The sequence below is a fragment of the Cynocephalus volans genome, chromosome 11, assembly GCF_027409185.1.
Source record: "Cynocephalus volans isolate mCynVol1 chromosome 11, mCynVol1.pri, whole genome shotgun sequence".
Classification (NCBI taxonomy): Eukaryota; Metazoa; Chordata; class Mammalia; order Dermoptera; family Cynocephalidae; genus Cynocephalus; species Cynocephalus volans.
Window position 1 is genome coordinate 59,112,561 of NC_084470.1, and position 18,873 is coordinate 59,131,433.

General features: G+C 38.0%; 1 protein-coding gene across 1 annotated transcript in view; it reads right to left on the minus strand.

Annotated features, from left to right (window-relative positions):
- Positions 1–228: 228 nt before the first annotated feature.
- The window catches only part of PRKAR2A (protein kinase cAMP-dependent type II regulatory subunit alpha), a 119,839-nt gene continuing 101,194 nt past the window's right edge, over positions 229–18,873 (minus strand). Inside the window, exons 7-11 of the mRNA XM_063113684.1 lie at positions 16,466–16,567; positions 16,217–16,291; positions 6,822–6,887; positions 4,613–4,754; positions 229–4,135 (exon numbers count right to left, since the gene is read on the minus strand). Of these exons, the coding sequence (XP_062969754.1) occupies positions 4,002–4,135; positions 4,613–4,754; positions 6,822–6,887; positions 16,217–16,291; positions 16,466–16,567 (519 nt within the window). The 3' untranslated portion in view covers positions 229–4,001. The remainder of the gene's footprint in view (positions 4,136–4,612; positions 4,755–6,821; positions 6,888–16,216; positions 16,292–16,465; positions 16,568–18,873) is intronic.

Genomic DNA, 18,873 nt, shown 5'->3' on the forward strand with positions numbered 1-18,873 from the left:
TGCGATCCTCTTACCGGTCACAAAAAGACAAAAAAAAAAAAAAAAAAAAAAAGATTTTTTTCTTGTCATTATTCCCTAAGCAATACAGTATACCAATTATTTACATAGCATTTACATTATATTAGTTATTATAAGTAATCTAGAGATGATTCTAATCCCAACAGTGTATCTGCCAGATGAGTACTATGATAACCTGGATTCCTGAAATAAGAGGACAAACACATGACACAAGATTGTACCAGAAAATCAGACATGATTTGTCAGCCTTTATTAACCAAGAGTGAAGCCGAGCCCTAGAGTTTCCTTTTTAAAAAAATCAGCCTTGTTTATGGCAAACAATGATTTAATTCTTAATGTCTTTTAATTATATGTTCAATGTCACAGAGCAAGAATCGATTGCTTTCCAATCACTTATTCTTCTGAGATTAAAATACAAGTGTAAAACAGGTTAAAACGAGATTCACCCCAATGATTAAAAATAATTCAAATTGAAAGACATTTCAAACACTATGTGTAGAACTCAGGACCAAAAGAAGACCTTAAAACATTTTTACCTTTGAGGTAGCACAATAATGCTGAATTAGATTTCTTTTATTACAATGAGCTTAAAAAAACAATGAGGAATCTACCCATAGTTCAAGGTGGGCTAAATGGTTTTCTGCAAATCTCCCACGAGGGTAGTGACAGTTTTTGTCTTTTTTTTTTTTTTTTTTTTTTTTTAAGTATAAAGATAGCCCTGCAGTGTGTAAAAGGAAACCCATGGGGAAGCTGCTTCCCATAAAATAGACATTTGAATCATTGAGGAACGTCAGCAGTTGAGACAGGAGGAACAAAGAGGTAATCATAGTGAAAAACCAAACAACTAGTATCTTGGCAAGGTTGGTTTATAAGTACATATCAAGAACAAAAATTCTAACATCAGCCAACTGAAAACAAAAGATAAAAGATGACCTTCATGGGTCTTTTTCCTTTTTTTCTGTGCAAAATACTCTTTCCCTTTTTCTAAACAGAGGATTGTTTGTACACTGTGATATAACGTGAAATGACATGTGTGTAGGGTGCCAGTAGCACCTCTCACTGACTATTCCACCGTTGTGAGCAGAGAATCTGGGCAATCAGAGGAGGAACATAACCCCTCCTGGCTGGAAACTATTTCTTGCCACTTTGCTGCTGAATTCACTCAAACTGCTCAAAGAAAAGCTCTACCCTCATTTCTGAGAATCTATAGCAATTATATATAAAATAATTATATATGAAGACTATTGACTAAGATGACAAGAGCACATGAACCCTTCCTTCAGAGAATCAAGAGAAGAGAATGGGTGGGATAAACTGGGGGCCCAAAGTAAGGACAATACTGCAGGTTGGACCTCAAGGCTTTCAGGGATATTCTCTACCATCCAAATCAACAAAGACAGAAAAGAGGGTGTGAAGCTCTAACATATAGAAGAAAACAACATAAAACAGTTAATAAAGGGATCTCCTCCCAACACATGCTCTTCCCCATGAGGTTCAACCATCAGTGCTGGGCTTGCCTGGCACAATATGGACACCACAGCCCCGAGTTGAACTTGGTTTGTCACCTTTGATTTCCCATGCTTCAAAGAGAACTGGAACACTGTCAGGTCCTGGCACTGTGGTAATGACCTATTTCTCTCACACTGGTCACTTTAAAGTCTCCCCTTCTGAAGCTAGACCACCCAGAGGCCTTGCATGTAGTGAGGGTCTGGACTGATCCATATGTTAATCAGTAGTTAGAGCAGGAGGACTTAAACTTGATGAATTCTACTCTGTAAAACAGTAACCATCAGTGAGTCAGAGGTGTGAAGGAGGGCTCTGTGAAGGGGAACACTAGACTGGGATGTGTGAGAGGGCAGGATGAGAAGGCCCATTCCTAGCAGCCTGTACGAGTGTCTCTGGCACAGAATTCACAGCCAGCCCTAACTAATGCTGACGTGGTGGGTGGAGGGGGACATCTGCTCAGTGTTCAGAGTCCTCATGAGGTCTGGGGCTGGACCTCTGTGTCACTCCTGAAGCCCAATGTCCCTGTTACCTTTGCAAGAAACAGGTATGGTTCTTGTCTGTTAAAATGCAAAACCTACTTTCTGAATTTATTTGATAATAAAGCAACACCATTAAAAAGAACCTCAAATGTGGGATCACCACACAGCCTTCCCCAGTGCTAGCTGCCTATTTTGAAGTATTAGTTATAACCTTTCACGATTCTGAGAGTTGCAACATAGGCTACCTAAGGCAGTCTGGAAGAGTCCTTCTGCTTTCACGTCACGAAGCACAAGAAAAAAGGAGGAATTACCAAGGTTGTGGTGGATTATTCACTCTGGAAATCTCTTGGCCACACTATCCATGGCAAAAGCAGAGACCCTAGCTTATGTGGATGATGGGAGGTGACTGTGGGCTCCATCATTATCCACAACAGGAATAACTCAAGCCCCAGCAGATAATCTCTTAGTGAATTATTGAGTCATACAAGTTAAAAAGAAACAAACAAACAAACAAAAAGTCATATTGGAAAGAGCCTTTTGATTTAATATAAACTTGACTACAACATTTAAATGTATCTTTATGCAAGTTTCACAGTGCTCCTAGGATCCCCTGTAGCATCTCATTCTAAGTCATTCCGGAGAAAAAAAATTTCACTCTGAAATATAGCTAGTTAATTAGGATAACTCATCAGAATTCTACCTGATATAATTAAAAGGTTAAAAAAGTTATAAATACCAGCTAAATTACCTTCTTTTGGGATTAACAATTAGAATCCCAACTATCCCAACATCTTAATCAGAAAGGCCTGCACAGTAATTCTATGAAATTGTAAATGATGCCAATTGCTGAAAACTAACAGAGAATTGATCTTTATGATGAATGTCTGAGTCAGTTGATAAGCTCCATTTATATGAATATGTCCAAGAGGTAATCCCTAAATAGAGAACTAATTTTCTTTAATTTCAAAAAATAGCTGCTGCTTCTCTAAAGAGTTTTAAAATTGATGGGTGCAACAGGAAAGCTATACAACACCTCTGGAGTAGAAGGAAAGGGCTCTTTTTGTAGTATAACCTCTTGTCAGCCCATTAGCTGGTAGGGACAACTGGATATAAGAAATGGCAGGGGCTGACCAGGAGAGTTATTTGGGTGATGATACCTCTAGACCCTTGCTCCTAATAAATGGGTAGCAATTCATTCATAAAAACTGCACAGAGATTAAACAAAACAAACAAAACCTCCTAAAAAATAAAAAAGACCCAAATCCCCAAACCAGAAAACATTTCCTGGCTCTCTACTACTGGTAAAATGTGCCAAACCCAAATTTTCTGCTCTAACATGGATCCCATGTATCAGTGTGCTCTGGGGTGCTGATCTGCTGGGCCCTGGTCAGGACCTTTCCCTAAGCATCACTGTGGGTTTGGAGATAGCTGAATGTGTATAGCTATCAGCAGACAGTACAATGCCACTGGACCACAGACATCCATCACATTTGCCACCATTTTCCATTATAAAACCAAAGGCTGCAATTATGAACAAATGCAGATTTTATCAAAGGACAAAATAAGAGTGAAGGGTACATTTCCTCCCTTGAGAAAGATTGGAGGAGAGTATCTACAGTTATAGACAAGTTTCTGCAGACCTTGTGGTAACTTCCAAAAGCAACAGTAGCAGCAAGACAGGAAAGGAGGATTTTACACTTTGGACTTTGTATCAGGCACTTAAATTGTTGGAGAGACATGCCATTCTGAACCAAAGATGTGAAAACTGGGTTGGAGTAATCATTACAAGTGGCTTAATAATGGGCTTTCAGAAGCAAAGTGGAGGTGTGGGTCAAACCTCTGTCCATCCTTTAATGCTGACTTTCAAGTTTTCTAAATGCCCATAACCACAGCAATGGCAGTGGTGGTGGCAACAGCAGGAACGGTTCTGTCATGTCTGTTTTCTGTGGCTGACCAGGTTTTGTTGTCACACTGAGAAGGCTCTGGGGTGTCACACACCTACTGCCCAGGGTCAATCAGATCCATGCTGGAGCCAAACAACTTCACCAGCTGTTCCTCATAGTGTGAGATGTTCCTCTTCATGATGTCCATACAGGGCCCCAGAAGCCTCTCAAATGCTTGTACATCCATAACTGCATTGTTAAAAAGAGGTGAGAGAGAGAATGAATTCTCTACACTAACAACTCATTTCCCTCATGGGAACCTTTTCCTAAATATACCCACTTGCATTATAGAGATTAGACTCTAGAATACGGGGCACTCAGAAAAAGGGATGTTTCTATATGAGTTCAGTAGGGCTATGTCATCTAAGTTTGAGACAAGCAGAGTCCAACAGCACCTGTTCTCCCTATTCCCCCACAGCCCTGGACACCTGCCTCTACTACTGCTCTTTTCATGTAGCCAGGCGGCCTATATGCCTGTCTTGTTCACAGGCTATAGTGAGTTCTCAGAAACGTTTGCTAAAAGAATATTCACTCTTCTCTGGTTGGTCAAACAAACTGTCCAGATCTAGATGTGAGTGAGAGTTGGTAGAATAAGTCAAGGTTTGCTGATGGGGAAAAATACTGCAAGTAGGAAAAAAGTATTAAGGTGTAAAGAATTCTTCTTACCTAAGCATTTGACATCTCCAACTGCATAAGCTGAAGCTGCTCTGGGTTTGTTGGTGACCAGTGCAAGTTCTCCAAAGTACTGCCCCTTATGGCAGCGGGCAATCTCGACCTCCTGGTTCCCACCATCCTTGTTTGTTTTAGTCTGCAGCAGGTACAGAACATGACATAGGCTGACTCCAGGATCACAGTTGGGTATATCTAGCTGCATACATTTGCAATTCCTTCTCAGCACACTCAACACAATTACTGAGGGATTCACTTTGCAGAAACTCTAATTGTACCACGTAAATTCCATGGACTAATAATCTTAGTACTCTAGTTTAGTCAGAGGAGTTGGCTTTTACATGGGGCTCCATCAAAATACTAACATCTTTCAGTAATAACTAAACATCAAGAGGTAAGGTGCAGACCATTTTCTGTGGAAGATTACATACGAGGATACTTCAAAAAGTTTGTAGAAAAACTGAAATAAGGGCCGAGCCCGTGGCGCACTTGGGAGAGTGCGGCACTGGGAGTGCAGCGACGCTCCCGCCGCGGGTTCGGATCCTATATAGGAATGGCCGGTGCATTCACTGGCTGAGTACTGGTCACGAAAAAAAAAAAAAGAAAAACTGAAATAAAAGATAATACGTATCTTTCCCCGAACTTTTTGAAAACTCCTCATATTCTCCTTCTGGGAGATGCTGACTTCTAAGGCACAGTGGAAAACACAAGGCCTTCTGCTAATTCTTTCTAAATAATGACAATGCTCTTCTTAGGTAATGAGCCACAACCCTGGGTTACTTCTTCTTGATTTGAGACCGTCTCTTTCTTGGACAACACGTTACAGTGACAAAATTTCCTTTTAAGTACTATCTGTACCTTAAGTTAGTGGTCTTCCATTTTTTAGAAGAGTTAACTAACTAAATATTTTTAATAATATACTACATGTATTTATACATTATTTACATACAATTGTATAAATACAATATCTTGATAAAATCTAGAGTTTCCTATTTTTTACAAATCCATCTGCTAAGCTAAGTAATAGTTTAAGTAAAAAACTATTTAATCTCAAAGAACCACTTTATGTTATGGGCAGAAAATTCTTTTTTCTTTTTGAATGTTAATTTTTAAAAATTAAAAAAACTGCCACACCAACTTACATGGTTTGACCTTTCCTCCTCCCATACTTCTGCCCTGACCTGTTTGGTCTGAAGTTGGTCTGCCCCATATAATATTTGCTTTCCAAAACCTGTAGAATTCTCTGAGACTGCATATGTATTCGTGTCTACTTAGTCTCTTCTCTAGAACAGCACTATCAGATTGTCACACACAGTGCAGGTTTTCTTACAATGCAGATTCTGACTCAGCTGGTGTGGGGCAGAGCCCAAGACTGCATTTCTGACAAGACCTGCAACTCCTGAGTGTCATGCTGCTACTGTCCAATATGCCTAGCACTATCCTGTGATCATAATAGGTGTCAATAAATATTTGAGTAATATTTGTACATATATCTGCAGTCCAAAACTGTAAGTAAAAGAACACAGAAGTTTCAAGCTATTATTTCATGTAAACAGATCTATTTTAATTAGAATCAAACTAGTTCATAGACAGTAATCATATTTTTCTTTTTCCATACTTACTAACTTTTACTAAATATATTTTGCAAAATGTTACATACTGGGTTGATTTAGTATTATATATATCTATTTTAACAAATCCTGTATTCTCAGAAAAAGGAAAGAGACAGGGAAATCTGGTGATGATGGATTTACTGGTAAAAATCAGTCCTATCACTTATAGGTCAACAGTTTTCTAGGTCACCCAATCCATCAAATAATAATTGTCCTAGGGACTTCTCCTGGCAGCGTTCTAAAAAGGAAGCTTTCTTCATATTCACTCCCCATATGTGTTTTTTTATTATATAATTTCCTGATTTTCAATTAGGGTTTTTATCTTTTTCTTATTGATTTGTAGGCCAATATTCTTCATATTATTAGTTACATGACAGAGGCAAAGGCAGTAGGAACAAGAGGATGTATACTGAATCTACATCAATGGATGGGCTTAAGCATGCGTGTTTATCAGTCACATACATGACATAACAATGATGGTTTGATATACTAAACACACTTCACATTATTTTAAGCAAACAGTTACTGTCCATGTGCACATCTGCCACCTGGATCTTCACTGGCTTAACTCACACCATCACACACAAACTCACCTTACTTTTAATCAAGATGCTAACTTCACCAGACTCTATGATGTAAAAGCTATCAGCCTTTTCACCCTGAAGGAAGAGAAGAGGTCAGGTCAGGGCCATACATAGTAATGATGAGGAACACAGAAAAAGATCATCTTCTCACTGCTCGAGCTATGATTTGTATTTATTTTCCAACTCTTCAAGTGAATCAATGTCTAACAAATTCAGAAAATGAGAAAATCCTGATCACGGGGGACATCGACTCAAGTACACTGACACATCTCCCACCTCTTAACATGGAATATTCACATTTATCTCCATGAAGATGCCTACACTGCCAACTGCACAGAGAATCACTGTTCTGACTGCTCATATTGGTCTGCTATTAAAACCTGTGACAGGGAAAGTAGCCAAGACTGCTGCCCTTGGTAGGACAACATAGATCTGGATGGCTCTGCCTTGGTTAGGTACCAAGGTGCTTTGATGCCATTCCTATGAGCCTCAGGCTTTTCTATTGCTTGTTTTGATTTTAAACCATCTGGCTGAACCAGTCATTCAGGTAATTCAACAAATAATTTACTAAGTACTTACTATGTGCCAGGTACTGTTCTAGGCACATGACCTATCAGTGGACAAAGCAAATATCCCTGCCCTGGTAGAACTTATAGTCTGGTAGGGTAAGCAAACTATAAACAATCAACATAATGAATCAGTAAATTATACTGTTGTGCTGGAAGGTGATAAGTGCTATGGGAAAACAGCAGAGAAGGAAAATGGGATCTGGAGTGCTGGGGGAGGGGGTGGCTATTATATAGAACAGAGCTTCATTTATAAGGTGAGAATTAAGCAAAGGCTGGAAGGAGGTGAGAATTAGGCAAGCATATATGGGAGGAGAGGCTTTGAGGCATGCTTCAGTATCTGACCCCTTACTATTAAGTTGTAGAGTCATGACCACCTACCCTGGATAATTCAATACTAATCATGTGCTCTCACTCCGTGTGGGTCATATGTCTTCAGTGAGAACCTATACTATTTCTGATCATTCATTAGACTTCATGTCCTTTGACCACCGCACAGAGCTTTACATGGGCACCATACATAGGCTGACGTTCCTGAGTTAAAGACTCTTTCTGGGTTCTCAGTCAAAACCACTGCTACTCTACCCAAGAGGTCAATATATCTAATTTCTGTCATGGTAGATTAATTTTGGTGAAATCATATATTCTCTTCTGTGTCTGGCTTCTTCTAGCCCACATTATTAGATCAAACTTTGAAAGTACCTGGCTGTGAAAAAAATTAGAAAGGCTAGTAGCTAGAGTAGAAATAAAGTGAGGGGAGGTGTGTGTGTATGTGTTTTAAGGACAGGAAAAACTGAGAGTGAGAAGATTAGAAGAATGAACAGAGAAACTCATATAGAATAGAGTCTGCAAGTTGCTGTGTGCTCACTCCCAGCAGGCACTCTGGTGAGCACTTTATGTGTATTGCTTCATCCTGTTGCCAAAGAAATCTAATAAAGTAGGTACTACTAACCACTACCCCATTTTACAGATGAGTTTCCTCAGAAGCTCAGAGGATAAATAACTTTGCCCAAGGAGGCAGGAGAAGAGAAATAGCTGGTGGATTCAGGATTGAGAAGAAATGGGAAAGAATGTCATCTAGAACACATGAGGAACAAGTGGGAAATAACTCCTCTCTTCCTCTGGAACAGAGGAAGGACAGAGAAAGGACTTTGATCTGTTTAATTTTATTAATATGCCAATACCTCACTAGAAAGGATTAAGATAGCTCACCAACAATGAAAGAGGATAAAATTTAAAATAAAACCATGTATAACTTCACGAGTTGAAAATAATCTACCTTTGTGGCATCTGAGGGGATGTACTGTTTTGCATTTCCAGATTAATGAAATTACCTCGTTAGGCTTGGACAGAGATGGGACAGGACACGCATTTCCTATCTTCCTTGCTGTCCAGTGATGGATATTCCATATAAGCTAGCTGTCCAGGCTTTGTAGGACTCCTATCAGTATGCAGGGTAGACAGGGCACAATGGGATGACTACCCAGTAGAAAAAAAACAAGAACTCACTAGAAGAGGATCCTGCTTTTGAATTTTTCGAATCTACTAACAGGCTCTGAATTTACATGTCACAGAAAGAACATTCAAGAGTAAAAAAAAAAAAAAAAACTAGACTGTACTGCATTTTACATCTTTATGAACATGTCATCAGGTGCTTCAATAAATGTCTTCAATAAATGCTTCAATAAATGTCTACTATGTGCCAGGCACTGACCAGGTTATCATCCGTACTTTGAAATTCACTGGGCTTTATTAAATAAATGTCTTTTTTCCCAAATGATGATATAAGATCCACATTCCATTATAAGAATAACTGAAGCCCTAATTTTCTGGACAAGAAATCTGTTTGGTTTAATGAAATGGTACTTTAATACTGAATACATGAAACATGCTTTTCATAAAGTACAAACCAACTTCTGTCCACGTTATTCTGAGAATAAGCATCAATTAGGAAAACTCTGTGCAAATTATGCAAACCATTATAAAGAACATAAAAATGGCTGTTGATGAACTTGAAAGGACTTAATAAGAGAAACTCTCAAGAGGACAGCTGGCTGGGGCTCACCTGACAGCACAAGTGTAGTCTGGAGAACATCTAGAGACAGGAGGAGATGCACACTAGGATCCCACCATCCCCTGCAATTGGAAGTGGCCTCTGTTTTTCCTGCTGTATACAGGCCCCAGCTGGACATCTGTGCTAAGCAAGGCATCCACTCTCTAGCACAATTCACAAAAACAGCTGGGTGGCAGAAAGAAGCTAGTGGCATATTGGTGCTACAAAGCACAGCTGTCCAAAGGGACTTAAGATGGAAATCTCCAAATGCTGGAGATCAAAGTTCATACATAAGATTGAAACTATTACATTCCAAAACTTGAGGGATATAGGGAAATTTCTATCTTTAAAATGTCCGTAATGGAAAAGAAGAAAGGGACTGGCCCGTGGCTCACTTGGGAGAGTGTGGTGCTAATAACACCAAGGCCATGGGTTCGGATCCCTATATAGGGATGGCCGGTTAGCTCGCTTGGGAGAGCGTGGTGCTAACAACACCAAGTCAAGGGTTAAGATCCCCTTACCAGTCATCTTTAAAAAAAAAAAGAGAGAAGAAGAAAGGCTGAAAAGTAAAAAGCTAAGCATCCAATTCAAGAGAATAAGAAAAAAGTAACAAAAAGAAAATAGGAAAGAAATAAGATAAAAATAAAGAAACGAAATTAATAGCATTAATAAAAGGCAAAAGTTGGTTCTTCAAAAAGACTGAAAGAATTGACAAGCCTCTTGCAAGACTGAGCAAGAGAAAAGATGGCACCAAAAAACACAATGAATGAAAAAGGGAACATTACTCTAGATGCTGCAGACATTAACAGGAATATTATGACCAACTTTATGCTAATAATATTGAATTTTAGAGGAAATGGGCAAATCCCTAGAAAAACAGATCTTACCAAAACAGACTGAAGATGAAATAGAAAATCTGAATACTTTAACAATCACAGTTTAATCTGTACCCAAAAATCTTTCCACAAAGAAAATACTGGTAAGCTCCATAAAATATCCAAGGAATTCTAGTCTTACACAAACTCTTAAGATAACAGAAAAAGGACATAACTTACTTTACGAGTATAACATTACCCTGACATCAAAAGCTGACAAGGGTAGTATAAGAAAGGAAAATTACAGACCAATCTCACTCAGTAACACGGTATTAGCAAATTGAATTCAGCAATTTATAAAAAGGATATTACACAGTGACCAAGTTGGTTTATCTTATCTCAGCAATACAAGGTTGCTTTAACATTTGAAAATCAAATTAATGTAATCACTGAAGATAATTATGAATTATCTTATCCATAATAGCTAAAAACTAGAAAAACCCCAAATACCCATCAGTAGTGAAAGGTAAATAGTTTATACTCACATACTGGAATACTATACAGCAAAGAAAACCAACAACCTATGGCTGCACACAAAAATGCAAATGAACAACTGAGGCAAGACGCAAATAAAAGAATATATACACTGTAATTTCAATCGTAGAAATTTTAAAAAAAAGACTTAGTCATATTTTTTAGTGGTAAAAATTATAGGAAAAGCAAATACGTGAGTACCATAAAAGTCAGGATAGGGAGGTGGGAGGGGCTGTGACTGGGAAGGAACTCATGGGAGTGGGGTGGTTTCTGAGGTGTGAGTTTTTCTCTGAAAATATAAAGAAAAGAAACTTCTGGGTTATAGAATAAACTCAACTTTACAGGATAAGGTCAAATTTCTCACCAAAGGGGTTCAGCTAAGTTATTCTCTTATTAACAGTGAATAAAAGTTCCTGTTATTTCACTTGGAATTGTCAGCTAATGGGTACTACTTTTTGTCAAGCTAATGGGTATAAAAAAGTTGCCTTATTGTGGTTTTTCATTTTCAATGCTTTGATTACTTAATAAAGCTAAATAAAGCCAATTTATTTTTCACTGATGCCATAACTATGCTTTGAAAATACAATACTCATCATGTCATTCTACCTCTCAAAAACGTTTGAAAGTATTTCTCAAACTTTTCCACTAAGTATTCTTAATATGAAGGCATTATCAAGTTTTGGATTGCTCTAGAGCTGTGGTTCTCAAACCTTGGTGAACAATGATATCACCTGGAGGTCTTGTTGATACCAAAACCAGACAAAGATATTGCAAGGAGAAAAAACTACAGACCAATATCCCTCATAAACAGATACAAAAATCCTTAACAAAATTTTAGAAAATCAAATGTAGTAATAGATAAAAGAAATAATATACCATGACCAAGTAGGGTTCAGGTCAGGGTGCAGGTTTGACTTAATAATTAAAAATCAATGGATGTAATTCACATAGTAACAAACTAAAAAAGAAAAACCAGGTGAACATCTCAATAGTGTAGCAAAGCCATCTGACAATTCAACACCTTTTCATAATAAATACTCTCAGCAAAATAGGAATAGAAGGGATCTTCCCAAGCTGATTAAGAAATTCTTCCCAAACTGATCTATAAAAGTCCTATAGCTAACATCATACTTAATTAGTTAACGACTGAATACTTTGCCCTAAGATTGAGAACAAGATAAGGATGCTAGCTCTCACTACTTCTACTCAATATTGTACTGGAGGTCCTTGCCAATTCAATAAGGCAAAAAAACCCACAAAAAACAAAAAACAATATATATATATGTACACACACATATACATATATAAAAGGCATATAGATTAGAAAGGAAGTAAAACTATCTTTGTTCACAGACAAAATAATCATCTATGTAGAAAATCCCAAGGAAGCTTACAAAAAAGCTACTAGAACTAATAAGTGAGTTTAGCAAGGATGTAGAATGACACAGGATCAATATACAAAATTCAACTGTATTTCTATATGCTAGCAACAAACAACTGGAAATTCGGAAAAAAAATAACCTAAAACAAAAACACTCATATATAATAGTGTCCAAAATATGAAATATCCAGTGGTAAATTTACCAAAGGTGTCCAAGACCTGAACATTATAACTGTAAACTACAAAACACTATAGAAAGAAATTAAAGATGTAAATAAATGGATATATACTCATGAATCAGACTATTGTTAAGATGTCAATTTTTCCCAAATTGATTTATAGATTCAACATAATCTCAATCAAAAATCTTAGCAAGGTCTGGCTGGTTAGCTCAGTTGGTTAGAGCACAGCCTTATAACACCAAGGTCACAGGTTCAGATCCCTGTACCAGTCAGCAAAAAAAAAAAAAAAAAAAAAAATCTTAGTAGGCCTTTTTGGTAGAAATTAAAAAACTAATTCTGAAATTTATATAGGACACAGAAAAGCCAAAAACAATGATGACAAAGAACAAACCTGGAGGGTTTAAACTATTTGATTTCAAGACTTACTATATAAAGCCACTGTAATAAAGACGGTGTAGTACAGGCATAGAGACAGACATAAATCAATGGAACAGGAGACCAGAAATAGACCCAAACACATATGGCCAACTGATATTCAATAAATATGTCAAGGCAATAAGACAGGATAGTCTCTTCAACAAATCATTCTGGAGCAATTGGACATCCATAGGCAAAACCCTAATCTCACACCATATACAAAAATTAACTTAAAATGGATCACAGACCTAAAGGTAAAACTGTGAAAGTCTAGAAGTGCACTGTTTAATACAGTAGCCACTAGTCATCTGTGGGCTACTGAGCACTTGAAATGTCACTAGTATAAATGTAGACATGCTATAAGTATAAAATACACATTAGATTTTGAAGACTTAGTACAAAAAAAAATGTAAAATATCTCACTAATATATTTTTATATCACTTAGATGTTGAAATGGTAATATTTTAGATATATTGGGTTAAATAAAATATTTTATTAAAATTAGGTTCACCTTTAAAAAAATTTGTCTACTAAAATTTTAAAAAATAATTACATGGCTCACATAATATTTCTATTGAACAGTGCTAGTCTAGAAGTAAACTTAGGAGAAAATCTTACAGATTTTGCAAAGATTTTTTTAAGTAGGGCACAAAAAGTACAAACTATAAAGAGAAAAAGATAATAAACTGGACTTGTCAAAATTAAGAGCTTTTGTTCTTCAAAAGTTACTATTAACAAATGAAGAGACAAGCCACAGCCACAGACTGGGAGCAATATTTGCAAATCATTTGTCTGATAAAAGATATGTATTCAGAATATATAAAGAACTTTTACAATTCAATAATAAGATGACAACCCAATTTTATTTAATTTATTTATTTTGGTGGCTGACCAGTAAGGGGATACAAAATCTTGACCACGGTGTTACAATACCACATTCTAACCAACTGAGCTAAATGACCAGTCTGACAACCCAGTTTTTAAAAGGGCAAAAGATCTGTACAGATACTCCACCAAAGAAAACATATGGATGTTAAGAAATCAGAGGAAAAGATGCTCAACATCATTAGATATTAGGTAAGTGCATATTAAAACAAAAATGGGGTACCACTTCATACCCACCATAATAACTAAAATAAAAAAGTCTACCAACGGTAAGTACTGGCAAGGATACAGAGCAAGTGGAATTCTATACTGCAGGTACGAGTTTTAAGAACAGTTTGGCCCTTTGCTACAAAGTTAAACATACATTTAACATATGACTCAGCAATTCCACTCCTAGGTATTTACACAAGAGTAATAAAAACATATGTACACACAGAATTATATACAAATATTCACTGCAGCTTTATTCATAATTGCCAAAATCTAAAAAGAACCCAAATGTTCCTCAGCTGGTGAATGGAAAGACAAATCATGGTGCATCCATACAATGAAATACTACTCAGCAATAAAAAGGCACAATCTATTAACACACACAACAGGGAAAAATCTCAAAAATATTATGCTAAGAGAAAGAAGCCAGACACAAAAGACTACACATTGTATGATTCCATTTATATGAAATTCTAGAAAAGGAATTTCTACACTGATAGAAAGCAGATCAGTGGTTTCTAGGAATGAGGGTATGAGGGAGTGTACTGACTGTAAATACAAAGCAGAGAACTGTTTGGGGTGATGCCTGATTGTGGGGATGGTTACAAACTCAATTGTACACTTCAACTTGGTAATTTTTTTTTTTTTTTTTTTTTTTGATGGCTGGCTGGCATAGGGATTAAACCTGGTAAAATATACCACAAAAGAGCTGACCAAAACAAACAAACATCATCACTAACAAACAAAACAACATAAAACACAGTTTCTAGTACAGTAGGACAGTAGGTCTGGCATGGAGCCCAAGAACTTGCATTTCTAACAATTTCTAACATTCCCAGATGATGCTGATGCTGCTGGTCCAGGGAACTCACTTTGAGAACCCTTCATCTAGACACACTGCTAAAACTGGCCTATAATAAACTGGGTATCATCTTAATTCATGTCCCTTCTGTACCTTAGCACTCCTATTTTCAAGAGCACAGACACCGCAGCAAACACTGGTTTCTTACATCTCCTGACACACTTCCTGAAAACCCAGTGTGAGAGACACAAGCCTGGAACCTTCAGGATAAAGTGGAGGTCCTATGAAAATTACTTAAAGCTCCCCAGGTTCAGAAGCAAATGAACCTTTACTCAACATTTCCCATTTCTGCAACTCAGCCCTACATTTCTTGCCATACCAGGATACCTGCCTTGAAACACAGTTACCACTGGCTTTTGCTCATGTTGTTCTCTTGCCCTGAAAGACCTTTTCCTGACCCCAACTGCTGAAACTGTACTTATTCTTTAAGCCCAGCTCAAATGGCATTTCCTCCATGAAATCATATGGATTACTTCCTTTTCTATGTTCTCACTGTCATTTATATGCTCCTTCACTATAGTGTTTATTATATCTGTTCCTACTTGTCTATCTTAATAAATGTTTATAGAATCAAACCAATTTCAAATTTAAAAGAATTATTAGCAGTAGCACCTAGAAAACAGACATGTAGAGATGTTACTTAGAGTAGAGATCATACTTTTGTTAGTTCTTTATCTCTTTCAGTGGATACTTCCACTTCCCTCTCCTCTTTTATGATAAGCCTGATTAGTCCTCGTGGTTCTGATGGGGCCAACTCCACCCACAGGACCCAGAGGTGGGCTCGGGACTCAGGACTGACCAATCTGAGTCTTTCCTTCCTCTAGTCCCAGCACTGAGTTCAAGAATAGGCACATAACCCAACCCAGACCAACCAGATATCTCAGTGATCTTCTCAGAACCATAGGCAGAGAAGCTTATACCTATAAAAGTCTCTAATACTACTGATGTATAATTAAAAATGCAAACACAGTAGACAAAGAAAATTACTGCATAGTACTCATTACAATGGTCTAGTCCACTATATGGTGATCCTTATAGTATCCAAAAATATCATGAGAAAAAGGCACAAAGGAAATACTAAAGACATATTACAAATCTGGTTAATCACCAAAGACTGAGGACTCCTGTTTGTGTTGGATTAGCCAAGAGGATACCTTTGTGTCAAATGTGAGAAGGTAGAGGACACAGCCCTCCAACCTTCCCTAGGTTTTAACAGCAATGAATGAAGTTTACTCAGGGTGAAAAGAAACTGACATTCAAAAGAACAAATACCAGAAGCCAAGGAAAGGTTAATGGAAGGAAGAGATCGGCATATATCAGTGAGATGGACAACCATGGGCTTCAGAAGACTCTACAGGAAGAGTGTGACCTAGTACCTTGCAACATGAGCTCCCAAAAGTGGGAAGACAAAAATCCTATGAAACAAGTGATGCACTAGTCATTCAGGTGGTGGTTTCCAGGAAAGGAGCTGTGAAAGGCCTCCCCCACCCCTGCTCACCTGAGTGATTATGCGTTCTCCATCCTTATAGATCTTTTCTCCTATTACATCCACAATCTTCATTCGTTCTGACACCTGAAACAACGGACACTCACAAATTAGAAGGAAAAAGACCTTAATTGAACATCTCTACTAAGACAGAAATGGGCTAGAATAGTATGATTTAAAAACCTAACAACAGAATAATTTAGCAATGTTTCATAATCCCCATAAACAGAATAAACAGACCCTTGTTCAAACAGACTTTACCTCTAGTGATTTAAGGAGGGGCACAGACTCAATAAATGATTCAAACATCTTCCTCTTTTTTGCATTGTTTTTCACTATGATTCTTCTAAAAGTCACCCGGTCCTACAAGAAAGAATATGAAAATTCTAGTAATTACCTGTGTAAGAGAACATTTACAGTTTAATTAACTGGGCCACAGCAAATATTAGAGGACTATGGAAGTTACTGTGTCAACTGAATGTTTAGTGATATTTCAATCTCAGAGTCATCACTGGAAGAAAAAGACCTGTAGCCTACAACAGACAGATGCCCCACCTACTGTTGCTTGCTGTCTAGTGCTCAATGTGTGCCACCTGTGGGTCATAAATAGAACACAAAACAAAAAACTCCTAATCAAACATACTCACAGTCATCAAACATACTCACATGACTCCTACTCACAGTCAGTTTAATGTCAAAATACACCCTTCCAAAAAAGGGAGAAATAAGACAATCAAATGGTTCCTGCTCTCAAGGAATTTACAATCTTAATGGAAAGGCAATATATATAGAAATAAAAAGCTTACAGTCAAGGGAGCATATGAAATATGCTAGGTGAAACTAAAGAAGACAAGTACCACAGAACTGAAGTGGGAGAGGGAGGTCACAGTAGGCAGGAGTGATCAAAGATAATTTTGAAGCAAAAATAAATTTGTCTAGGGCCTGAAGGAGTAGAATTTAAATTAATGAAGAGACAGGGGAGGATACTCAAGATAGAAGGTAGGCATATGAAAGGTACCTTGCCCCAGCAAGTCAATGATTCTGATCAGGAGACAGTTAACCAAAGCTATAGCCAGGCACTTCTCAGATATGTGTACACATGTGTGGGGAGGGACACACAGCCAGAAGAATATTAATTGCTTAGGCCATTTAGGAGTCTTAGGCTCCTAAATAGGTAAGCAGTTACTTGTATCAAGGTGATTTGTACCTTCTTCCACCTCAGGCTGGCAGAATGAAAAATAGCAGCAAAAGCATAAGGGCGTTGTTTAGGTGTAGATTAGTTAGCTATTTTAGCATTCCTTTTTCTTTTTGGCGGCTGGCCAGTACAGAGGTCCCAACCCTTGACAATTTAGCATTCTTGATAATAAGGCAGGAGTGGGATGGGTGGAGAAATCACATAGAAGACAACTGAGTTGAGATGTCTAAATGCGTTTCGCTGGCTCATATTCCATTAGCTGCAGAATTCACAGGCCCTATCCCATGCCATGGTTCATCTGCCTAACAAGAGAAGTCACATACACTCCTAATGTGGGCAAGAGTGGACTCCTACTCTCCCTCCCTAAATTAAATAATGTCTGCTCTCTGGCATTCAGCCAGATTCTACCCCATTTTCCTCTCTGCTTGAAAAGAGCCATTCAATCTTTGATTGCTCTAGTGGGCTGCATCATCTGCCACTGCTTTTTTGAAGTCCAAAAAAATGGGAGTTATAAAGTTCCCTTCCTTATGCTGGAGTGGGCATTGTCAAAAAATAATATTTTATAAATCCACCTATAATGCTACAAAGATTATTACAATTGAAACAGCAAACTATATTTCTAACTAAAAAGGAAACAAGCTATCTCTTAAAGTGACATCTTTTTGGGTTCCAACCCTTTCTATGTAGGCTTTCACACTTCCCAGAAATCTCTTTTCATGCCATACAAGGCCAGTTCCTGTGTCTGTGAGTGTATAAAAAAGCATCAGATACCAACCCAGCCTTTGGGGAGTTTCCAATGGAGCAGTGAAGAGGGAACTCCCATAGGCTGCAAGTGCTCAGAGGCAAGCAAACAGCCCTGAAGTTCAAAAGAGGAAAGGAGTGCTACCCTTTCCTGTGACTACAGAAGTTCCCCAGGAAAGCTTCTATTGACTTTAACTCAAGCAAGAGAGAGCAGGAACAGAGACAGAGTGTAGTGGCCATGGTGGCAGCTGCCCCCTGTGAAAGGAGGAATTTGTAGGATCCAACTTGAGAAACTCAGGGACAATACCAGGTCCTCCCTGCTTCAGCTTCGGAAGGCATTTCCAAGGCCTTGCAAGGCACATGTTAAAAAGTCAAGCTAAAGAGAACTGTCTGGGAGTTACTTTCCTGGAGGTGGTACTGAAGCTTTGGGAGTTTAGGTTTGCAAAGCAAGTAAATAAAACAGGAGAAAAGCAGAGGCCAAAAGGGCACCTTGGTGGATCACTGACATTACTTAAGATGGCAGGAATGGGAGGAAAAGACTGCAAAAGACAAAGGTAGCAAGTAGAATGGCAGGGCAGGAATCTTAGGAAGAGATGGGTTGTAAGCAGCACCATGGCCACAGCGAGCTGGTGCCACCAGGCACCAAGAGGGTTACTTCTCTTATGCCCATCCACTTAATCCTCATATCCCAGCCACAAGGCGGGTAGTTTTATACTTCAATGCATTTTTCAAA